The following is an 11,594-nucleotide window of genomic DNA, read 5'->3' as shown; positions in this document are numbered from 1 at the left end:
TCATCCAAATCTGTCCATAACTTTTTGAGTCATCTTGCACACGGATAGACAAACCAACGCCGACAAAAACATAACCTCCTTGGCAGAGGTAAAAAACACCATAAACTCAGACATTCTGGCTCATCCCTGTATTTTATTTTTGTGTTTTCTTAAAAAACAAACATTTACAACTGAAATCACAACCATATATAAATTACAACAGCAAACACAATAATCTAACTATTTTAAATACACTTTTCTCCTCAGCTGACTGTGGTCATTCAGCCGGTAAAACAACCTGTAACACAAAGTAAATTAAAGTCCTTAAATGTAACTCTGAACTGCAGTCCGGTGCATTAAAATATACAGTGTGTCTTTCTGTGATGTGAAATAAAAGGCCTTTCACCTGCTTAAGCTTCAGTTCTGTTGCAGTCAAAGTAAAAGAAACAATAAAAATCTTTATTTTTCAACAGTAAATGTCCACATCTCCCATTTAGTTTAATTAGTCGATACACAACGCAACATCACTGAGTCATTTTGCTAAAGGGCACTTCACCAGCAGCGGGAACTGAACATGCAAACTCGCAGAGAACTGCATCCAAGGATTTAAATAACTTAAACTGCACTGGATTAGAAGTGCAACATCGATCAAACACACTTCTCAAAACAATTTACAGTTTTATGGAAAAAGTTTTTTGCAGAACATTTTGTCTTTCCTGTTTTTGTCGCATCATAAACTAGAAAACCTTGCAATAAAATAAACAAACAAAAAAACATTATTCCTCATCTTTTTCTCTTATTTTCTCACTGTTGGATCTAAGCTAACTAGCTAGATGTTAGCTTTTGTGAGAGCTATCTTACACACAAAATTGCTTACTAGACGTTAAAATGTATGACATTTTAATGCACTAATGCCCCAAATTCTAAAAATAAATCCTTAAGTTCTGTCAGAAAGTAAGTTGTCAGGTCACATTAGTGTGTTTTGCGCAATGTTAGCTTAGTGGTGGGAAATGACTCCTTAATTTGGGCTTATGTTCAAAAATGCATGAAAAGCACCTCCAAAGTTACAGATTAGTATGGATTTTGTATATTGTTTTTTTTTAATCAAGTACAAAGGACTGTTAACTCATTTTAAGTGTGCAAACTGTGCTAATTTTTTATTCTAGGTGAAGCTAACCGTGCCCTGATTCCAACTCAAGACTGAAATCATATATAAGCAATGTATTCCTAATTACACAGGTGTTCCCAAAGTGACTGCATGGTTCTCCATTTACTTTCAGGTGGTCAGTGTTTAGTTTTAACCTGTTTTAGCTTTAAATATGGCTAGTTAAGTTAACTAGCCCCACTAGATTTTACATTGGAGCTAGCTTTGTTCATAAAATTACTAGCTAGACTTAGACACTACCTCAAATTTCTACTGACACCAAATGACATTTTGATGTAACTACTTAGGAAAGACAAACAGAAAAGTGTTATTTTTGAGTGAATCAATAGTGGTAGTTTTATGCTTTAAGCAAAGTCCAGCTCCATATTTAAGGAAAACATAAGCAATATTTTAGTCAAACAACTGATGCCTGTACAAAGCTAATATTAACTCTTGGTTCTTAAGTCATTAATGTCTTGGGAGGTGGTGGAGACCAAAGCAGGATGAAAAGGAGATCAAAATTTAAGGCTTGTTTTTACCCAGAAGTGCCTAAAAATGAGTTACTGTGGTTTATTTCCTTTTGACAGACAAAAAACTAGTAAAAAGCTGATTCTCTCCCAAAATTTGCTCATAATTTGTCAGACGAGCTATTTAACCTCAGAAAACTAGTAGGACTCATTCTCTACTTCCTACCTTCTGTGTTTATGTTCATAGTCTGTTTGACAAAATTAACCAACAAGTCTTAGTGCAAAACAAAGTTCAAAGGTCAAAGGTCATCTCACCAGAGGCTACATGGTGGAAGTTCGCAGATTCCAACCCTCACTAACAGGTGGTAGCTGCTGCTGAAGTGCCCTGAAGCAACATGTTTAGGTCAGCTGACTTACTGAACGTGTTCCAGTCAAAAAGACAAACAACAAAACAGACAGAGAGGTGAACATCAGGTGTCCGATCAAGACAAACTGGGCATGCTCCACAGGAACCTCAAACACAACCAGTCGGCCTCTGCTCCGGTGGGTTTGAGACGAGGATTATCTACTGGTCTGGGTCTTAGATCTTAGGTTTATTTATTCACATGAGGACCGTTTATTTACACAGTATTCTATCAAAATGACCATGGAGATTTAACCGTCTTTGCAAATCCACTTCAGGTTATTCCTTATTTTCAGTGTTGAACATTCTGACAATTACTGACTGATGATTAAAATACTACAAACATGGGATTCCAGAGGCCAGGTGGTGAGAAAAACCGCAAATGGTAATTTTCTAATCAGATCTTTTGATGGTGAGCAAAACTGTCAGTCACAACTAATAAACTGACAGCTGCTACATTTTGTCAAGTAAATATGTATGGATTTATTTTTAATACCATTATATTGCAACCCAAAATACATATCTTTATCATGAAACAGTAAAAACTTCTTGTTACCAAATCCCTTTGCAATAAGATAATTAATAAGGAATAATTATGATAAGGGATAATAATAATAAAAGTCTGTTTCCTCGTGATAACAGGTAAATTTATCTGATCATTTTCAACAAACACGCCTTGTTATTTTCTCTATATGACAGTTTATCAACCCATGATAATGAAAAAACAAACATTTATTCCATGTTATTATTTAGTAATGTTTATCGGTGATCAGCAGTGCCATGTCAGTGTGCATAGATGACACTTTAGCAACTAGATGAAGCTAAAAATGTCAGATCAAGGAGCAACAATCATTGATCGATGCATCAGACTTCAGTCAAGATTTAACATAAATAGAGACTGCATTGTCCTTCTGTGAGAGACAAGATTCAGATCAGTTCGATTCTTAACATAAACTGACTTGTTATCCCCAAAAATCTGGACCTAAAATAAATTAACCTATTACACAAGGAAACAGCATCACAGAATAATTGAGTGCGGCTGTTATTGTAACTGTAGAAGACAGATTATAGATCTTTCAGACCAGAAGAAATACTGAGCTGGATTTCTACCTCAACTCATCTCAAACCACACTCTGAGCTGAAAACTGACATGTTATGTTTAAGTGTCTATTAATCCCTCCTGTATTTCCTTCACATTTTCTTCTGTAAACAGAGACATATGCAGCTATTTAGCGTCTGAGCGCGTCGTATCAGCTGGTCAATGTAGAAACCCACATCTTGTTCGTGTCAGAATCACGTTATTACACCAACTCTGCGGGGTTTTAGAAGTCATAAATAACTTTATCTACACTTTGTTATAATACAGAGTTTACATCATTACACAGAGGGCAACAGCTGATGTAATAATGTGACGATCCACTGGGTTGAAATGGACATATTAATGAGTTAACACATGAATCAGAAGGTACGACGTCACCGGCTACTAAAAGCTTTTATGTTTTATCTGTGAGGGTTATTTAAGATTCCTCCCATCCCATCCGTTATAAAAACTCTTCCAGTTTTAATCTTAGACGTGAATAAAGTCGCTCTTTGGTGAACCTGCTCAGTGGCTAGCTTTAGCATCTGCTGGAGGGGATGCCGCTTAATTTTTGAGGATCCAAAACATCTGGGAAGAAGCTTTAGGAGATGGAATAGAAACAGAGACCTGGAGAGGATTTCAGGCTCTGGTTTTCATCAGACAACAGCCGAGTCCTTTCAGTCCATTTCAGTTCTCGTCTGAAACGCAGTCGGACATGTTGATGAATCAGAGGGAGGTGAACTCAGTGTTTCTCCAAATCTTTCAGCGTTCTGGAAGATCCTGTACAGCCATCGAGGATTATCACGGCGTCTTTTCAGTTCGGCGGTCAGATTTTTCAGATCCAAAACATAGACGAGCCGCTGTGAAAAGGGTTCCCATCTTAAATCGAGCTGGTTGTTTAATACGAAAAGTGATTCACAACAAAATACTTCACGGAGCTTCTCATTTCCTCAGGTGTTAGATGAACTCTGATTTCGTTCCCTTTTCGGCGAAACCTTTCCAAGATTCACATTAAACAGGAGACCTTCTTTTTGGGTCTGGTTTGGAGTGGTTTGAATCCTTGTTTCACTGTTTTCTCACTTTAATATAATCCCACAATTCCACCATTTTCTGACATCTTATGGTTTTCCAGTTAAATGTTCCAGAGGAATCACAGAAATCCACAACAATCAGGTTTCAGGGATTTTAAAGTCTCTGCTTCCTGTTTGTTGCATTCTCTAAAATACTAGAATGCCGGAACATTGACGTTTTTTCAATTTCCTCTTTTATTCCCTTTTTAAAACCTAAACACAGCCTTGTTCATGCTTCACATCAAACAGCTGCTTCTGGGGAGTTTGGAGCTTCATGTTGGGTCAGGTTCCTTGGACATTTTTATTTGCAGCTGACTTTCATCTTATAAAATCTGTCACATCCGTCTCTGAAACGTCTGTTTTTTTAAAAAAGGGGACAAATAAAATGTTTTCACAGACACATCAGATCCAGCTTCACATGCACAAACACAACCAACCGCTTCGAACCGTTTGCTCTCTGTTACATCCTGCTGCATAGGTCGTGGCTCGGTACGTGACACCTCTTTCTTGGAGAAGCTTCACTGGACTGGATGTAGACGAAGAGCGGCCGATGCACAGCAAAGAGGCAGACGGAGCTACGGGGGACTCCAGCGTCCAGCAGGAGGCAGCATAGAGGTGGACAACACGAGCAGGTGAAGGCAGCAGGACTCCGGGGGTTTCGTCTTCGGGATGCAAGCCTTCCCGTTAACCGGATCGATCAGCACTCGAGCGGCGGGTGGAAGCTCCGCCTACAGTCCACAGCTTTGGGGCTCGGAGGCTGAGCTCGCTTCTTGCGGAGCTCATCACGACCCAGGGTGCCACTGAGACGAGTGTACGCCGCCTTGTACTTCTTATCGAATGCAGCTGTGAAAAGACAGAACAAAGGAGTATCATCAGAAGAATCAGCGAAACTTCAGCCCAGAGTTAAATGAGTAAAAAAAGACTAAACCAAAAGTCAACAGTGAAAAATAATAAAGGCAAAATAAAACTCAACTAAAAATAGTCAGTTCCTCAAAATACAGTAAAAGACATTTTGAACACCCTTAAGATTGTACACAATCTCAAATAATATCTTATATTATTTGCAGAAAAATCTTTTTTGTGTTTCAAAAAGTGTGGCTGCGTCAGACACAAACAAATGCAAATTATTATTTTTTTGTTTATGTTAACAAGAAAAAAAATGACTAAACTAAATTCTTGACAGTTTCAACATATCATGCCCTGGATGTGTTTCATTATCTGCTGAAACATCCAGCTTTGACCTTGATGGAATTGAGCATGTGCAGAAGGGAGCATGTGAATTTGGAGAATGGAACAATACTAGGCAGAATTCAGTGACGTAAGAGTGATTATTAATGTAATATATCACAAATATATCTGGTGTCCAAAAAGTTTTTTCCACCACTATAGAAATGAACTAAAACTACTGATGCACGTGTAAAACTAATGAAATTTAAATGGATATCAAACATCAAACTGAAAGATTCAATAGAAATAAAAACTTGTAAACATTTAAAACTAGAACAGCACTCGGAGAGCGCAGACCTCCGCCAAGGCAGATCAGTGCCCCCCCACCGATCACCACCAAAATTTAATCATTTGTTCCTTGTGCCAGTATCAACCTGAAATTGTCATCCAAATCTGTCCATAACTTTTTGAGTTATCTTGCACGCAGACAGACAGACAGACAGACAAACCAGCGCCGGCAAAAACATAACCTCCTTGGCGGAGGTAACTATAAGAGCTGTAGGATATAAAACAACATTAGATTGATTCTGCTTTACTTCATGTAACAGCAAACTACTGCAGAAATGAATCAGTATTCACATGAACATGAGCAAGTTTCATCTTAAACACCTAAGATGACATTACATGAGATTAAAAAATGTCATCTATCTATTTAATTACACCAGACCTGTTTATTTTAAGTGAAAATTTGCTCTCTTGAAGATCAAAATCAAACTATTGTCAGTCTTACCGACGTGGTCTTTTCCCATAGCTGCCAAGGTGAGGAAGAGGAACTCTCTGTACAAACTCCTGTCAAACACAAAACACAAACAAAAGTCAAGCAACATTTAAAGAATCTATTCAAGAAAAGGTGTCGAAATCTTCAAAATACATAAATGAATGAATAAATAAAAATGAAACACTACGATGATGGACATAATCTGACTTACTTTACCTAGTCACATGTAAACCCTGTTTCTCACCTCTGTATTCTGGGCGAACCCGGCTGTTTGGACAGAGTGTCCAGGAAAAGCGTGACGGCCTTATGCACCTCGTTCATGCCGACCCATCGCAGGACCTCCTCCAGGAAGGACAGGGTGAAGGGGTGGTTGTGTCGCCTCCAGCTGTAATTGCGCATGGGGACGCCACCTGGTGGAACAATGGAAGAACCAGGTAAGTATTAAATTAATATACAGTCGCGGAAAAAATTATTAGACCATCAAAAGTCATTAAAAACAATGGCTATGCAATCAAGTACTAACTCCTGTGTGTATCATGTGACTAAAACAGACAGAAATGAAAACATGGAATGCCTAAAAGCACTGTTTTTGGCAGTACAATGACATAGCTATTGATGTAAGAAGTGAAGTGATTTTGATTATTATCCAGAAAACATGGAAAACGGATAGATATCAGCTCTGAAATTAAACTACTATGAGCTATTTTTTTTGTTATCATTATATTTGTCCCAACAAATGGACCTTTAGTTGTACCAGGCATTAAAATGAACAAGAAACTGAAGAAAACAAGAGTGGTCTAATATTTTTTTCTGTGTCTGTATTTAAATATGTTCAGTTTCTGGTTGAGGGAGCTGAAGTTGTTGCACTGCTGAGACTGTACCTCATAGAACCACTGCCTCCATCTGGTGATTGGTTAGTTTAGACATCTGTAATTATCTGATCTCTCATCAACATTTCCTTTTAGAACCTCCTTTTTTTGTTTAGCACTTTTTAAAATCATTCATGAGTCTAAATACTGTCTGCAAGTCCTTCATAGGCTGCTGGATGTGGTGATGGTCTGAATGTTAATTTATGGATGTGAGAAAGTAGTAGTTCAGGGAGATCAGGACACACTTGGGGTAAAAGTGGACCAAATCTGACTTTTTGACTCATATCTGATTTTTTTTTTTTTTTTTTTACAACAGTCTGAACAAAACAAATTAGATGTTTTCAAATCAGACCCAGGTCACTTTCATATTTGTTCATAAATTGGATACATGTCTGATGTTTTGCAATTGTCAAGTCAAATTTCATCCGACTTTTACGTCATTGAAATGCGACAGATGTCACAATTCTGCACTGAAAGAGGCGGGACCCAGCAAGATCCATATTTATTTCCATAAACACAGTGTACTGGATGTGATGTCACGTCTTCTCCTGTGCATGCAGATCACTTCAGGACCGTAGACTCTTCACACATGAGTCTGATGGCATGGCATTTAAATTAGAATGTGAACAACCACGGAAAAAACTGAATTTCAGCAAAAAATCTGAATTGAGCATGAAGACCTGCAGTGTGAGCATAGCCAATGGCACCTCTGAACCACGTGAGCCCCTGAGGGGGTTTGAGATTTTGGACTGGAAAGAAAGTCCCACCTCAGAGACTCAATCCGTTTAACTGTGTGCCATATTTAGAATAATCTCCTCACATTTTTTGTCATCATACAGTCCTTTACCCACAGGAAAAGTCCTCAAATGCTCTTAAACCTACCAGGTTCACTGACAAAAAGAGCAATTCTGCAGCCTGTGTAGTTTCTCAGTGCGGTTTTAATACATTATTTCAGATCTGAAGTGACAAATTAACTGATTGAGGCAGTAGTTTTATGAGGCCAAATTATTACTTTATGTGGGTCTGGTGGTTCAGAACAGAGCGATAAAATGGATTCAGTTTGGCCAGGTTTGTCATACTCTGACTGAAGGACAGACTGAAAGGACAGAATTAATTTTTTTAATGTAAATTTCTTAAATCCAAACATTTAGTATGACTCTACATCATGGAATTGCATAAAATACCTATATATAAGGAATTTTCATCGAGGTGGAAATGTTCAAAAGGCTTTTATTGGAAGGAGTAGTCCATTTAACATTTTCGCTTATAAAACGCAGATTTTTATACACAGCCTCACCAAAAAAAGTCCCCATCTCGATTTAGCAAAGGAACTAGTTTAGATCCTTCCACTGGATAATTACTGCAGTGATTAATATGTTTCACCTGCTACAAGTTCTTTAACTCTTTAGTGAGTAAATTCTTAACTAACTAGAAAAGCACTCAGACAGCGCAGTCTCTCTCTCCCCCTCGATAACCACCAAAATTTAATCATTTGTTCCTTGTGCCAGTATCAACATTTCCTGAAATTTTCATCCAAATTCGTCCATAACTTTGAGTTATCTTGCACATGGATAGACAGACAGACAGACAGACAGACAGACAGACAAAAACATAACCTCCTTGGTGGAGGTAACAGTCATCAATTTGCTAAAGTGCTTAAAGACTGGACAGTACCAGAAATCATCAGGTTTGTGAAAGACTGGTTCAGGGAGTATGAGACATCGTTTCCACACTCAGATTAACCACCATAGAGTCCAGACATGATCCACATTGTGAGTCTTTGTGACGTGATGCAGAAGACTTTTTGCATTGGTCTAACTCTTCTATTGTGAATACAAGATCTGTTTAAGGCTCAAAACATATATTTGTGTTTAGTATCATTTCAAGTCTATACAAGGCCTTACTGTGGATCCTCCAGAGGATGTAGAGGGGGGGCCACTGGTCTGTGTCGGGGGTCAGAGTGTCCCAGAGGAGCCTGACCCTCACAGCCGAATTTTCAGACTAAAGAAACACAAACACAGCAGGGTGATTTCAGTTTCACTTCATCTTTTATACGGCTTTTTAGGTCATAATGAATGTAACTACAGACATGTGTCACATTCAACTACTTGTTTTTTTTTTTTTTTTTTTAAGTGATTTTGATTTTAACCAAATGTCAACAATAACAGCGCTTAATTTTTGATATGAGGACTTTCTAAATGAAACTTGTCCATCAACACCACAAAATATAAGATGTCCTGTACTTTCTACACTTCATCATCAAGGATTGAAACTCATGAAAACACATTTAAAAGAAACTGGAATTAATACACCTTTACAAAAGCAACTTAAACTTCATAATCCAATCAATATCAAAACATGTCAGAATTGTATTCAAGTCATTTTAAGGCTATTCTGGTTAGGATTGGGGTTGTAGGATCAGATTAAGTGTTACCTGTGTGAACTGGCTGACCAGTGCTGAGGCTCGGACCAGTTGCAGTAGGTTACTGGGCAGACCGAGCCTCTGGAAGTACCAGACCAGGTTCCAAAAGATGATGGAGTGACTGTCCAGAAACTGAGGCTGAGCCAGGACCGCCTCACCCTCGTTCTCCAGCAGACTCTCCAGCTCCTTCCTCAGGACCAGTGGACTAAGATAGGCCACGGCCACCTGAGGAGCCCCGCCCACTGACGAGCCCTGAGGGAAAGAGGGGGTGGAGTCAGCAACAGAGGCAGACTGAGACAGTGAAGATGAAGATGAAAATGAGTGTGTGCTACCGTGGTGGTCCTGCTGGTCTCTGAGTAGCTGCTGGTTTCTGAACTGGAGTCCTCACTCAGTCCGTTACACTGGTGTCGCTGTGGGGCCTCCTGACCACTGGGGGGCCTCACTGCATTCTCCACCTCATCCTCCATGTTCCAGTTACTGCGCTCCATACTAGAAATGTAAACACCCACAGCAAATTTGAAGTCAAATAGATTTATTACATAAATATTTCAGAAAATATCACAGTTTCATTATATAATTATTAGGTCTCAAGTGCTGATCAGCACAAATATCCTCTTAAAACTCTAAAGACTGCTCTTTTCCCCAAAGAACTGCATTTTTGATGAGCTAAACATACTCAAAAACTCACAAGAACTTTGCACATGCATGAGAAGAGGCAAAAACTATGTATTTTTAGAATATTTATGTTGTTATTTTTCTCTCCTTTTGTACCAGAGAAACAAAGAAGTCTGTAATACATATTGCAGATAAAAATAGCTTAATTGAACTCTTTTAAAGTTTTTTTCACACTTTTAAAGTCTTTGTCACATTGTCTTTGAATGAGCACAAATTTGATCATAAAAATGTATGGAAAAAATAACAGATAAATACCACTATCCACAGCCACTATCAGCAGTGAAATGACTCGCATATACCTATCGATGGCCAAAAAACAAAACCTATCTGCAAATTTTTAGATTTTGAGTTTTCACATTAAATGGTGAGAACAAGGATGACTCCACATTTTCAGTCTATCTCCAAGATAATCCTGCCCTTTCTTATGACATGAAGGTCACCTGACAAAAACCTCCTAGACCATACTATAATAAAACTAAACGTTTTTTTTGTTTCCTGAAAAAAGTGATTTTTTTCAGATAGGAGGTTTTGTATTCTGGCCATCACTATGATTCACTAATATATCCATACTGAACACTTCTGTTATTGAATTAAAGTTTGTTAGGGAAGGCTGAGGTCATAAACGTCCTTGGTTTGCACCTGCTGACAGGTCCGGGGTCACAGATCTCAGCGTTCAGAAAGGGCACGAAAGAGGCGGAGCAAAATGGACAGGACGAGTTCAGATTGGAGTCGTCTGACGTCCATCCGGCCATGATCTCTTCATCGTAAACTAATGAGTTACAGCTGCGACATAGAGAGCAGCTGGACATCAGCACCTGGACACAGAGAGGAGGAGGGTCAGAGCGATCACAGGTACCAAAAGACATCCACAGCGCACTCGCCTTACCTCAAGCCCCGCCCCCTCCTGATTGGCATCCCAGGAGCGGCGCAGTGGATAGGCTGGACTAGGTACGTCTGTCAAGTCCAGGTCACTTCCTACAGACAACGAACTCTAGAAAAGACAAGGAAAAATGTTATGGACTTAGATCAAGTACTTTCTCTTTTCTGGGAAAACACATTTGGTACCAAGAAAGTTGAATGGAATTTCGAATAAAATGTCCACATAACAATGGCAAAGAGTTTTAATTTTCTGTAACAATAACTGGTAATAGTATTGTCTTCACAAAATGAAAAAATAATACTCATAACCTGTGTTGAGCACTGATTATGTCTCTGATGAAAGCAATCCTCACTGCTGTATTTCAGCAGGTTGAGTTTCAATAAATGTTTTCTCTTCTACACAAAACTGAATCACAAACACACCAGTGATTATGAGCCATGGGTTTATCTGTCAGTTGGTGCCACTGATTAGTTCCACTGTTTCTGAGATAAAAGAGGTAGAAGCTTCCTGATATTTGAATTTTGTCCAGACCAAACACTTGTAATGAAACTAAACTGTTTTAGGATGAAGCATGGAGATGTTTCAGTCAGAGAGAAAAAATTTGAAGCAAATTAAATGAAAAATCAAAGCCCGAACAGCCTTGTCATGATCTGTTCTGAAAT

The 11,594-nt window shown here is 38.6% G+C and overlaps 1 protein-coding gene across 3 annotated transcripts in view; it reads right to left on the bottom strand.

The window, feature by feature from the left end:
* Nucleotides 1–113: 113 nt before the first annotated feature.
* dennd4b (DENN/MADD domain containing 4B) overlaps nucleotides 114–11,594 on the bottom strand; it is a 61,799-nt gene continuing 50,318 nt past the window's right edge. For all 3 annotated transcript variants that reach the window (XM_030157799.1, XM_030157798.1, XM_030157800.1), the window contains exons 22-29: nucleotides 10,939–11,043; nucleotides 10,692–10,867; nucleotides 9,710–9,866; nucleotides 9,390–9,629; nucleotides 8,860–8,956; nucleotides 6,331–6,496; nucleotides 6,099–6,157; nucleotides 114–4,984 (exon numbers count right to left, since the gene is read on the bottom strand). In XM_030157799.1, coding sequence (XP_030013659.1) covers nucleotides 4,839–4,984; nucleotides 6,099–6,157; nucleotides 6,331–6,496; nucleotides 8,860–8,956; nucleotides 9,390–9,629; nucleotides 9,710–9,866; nucleotides 10,692–10,867; nucleotides 10,939–11,043 — 1,146 coding nt within the window. In that variant the 3' untranslated portion in view covers nucleotides 114–4,838. The remainder of the gene's footprint in view (nucleotides 4,985–6,098; nucleotides 6,158–6,330; nucleotides 6,497–8,859; nucleotides 8,957–9,389; nucleotides 9,630–9,709; nucleotides 9,867–10,691; nucleotides 10,868–10,938; nucleotides 11,044–11,594) is intronic.

This window comes from Sphaeramia orbicularis, chromosome 16 (assembly GCF_902148855.1).
Source record: "Sphaeramia orbicularis chromosome 16, fSphaOr1.1, whole genome shotgun sequence".
Classification (NCBI taxonomy): Eukaryota; Metazoa; Chordata; class Actinopteri; order Kurtiformes; family Apogonidae; genus Sphaeramia; species Sphaeramia orbicularis.
This window is presented reverse-complemented; position numbering and strand designations above follow the sequence as displayed.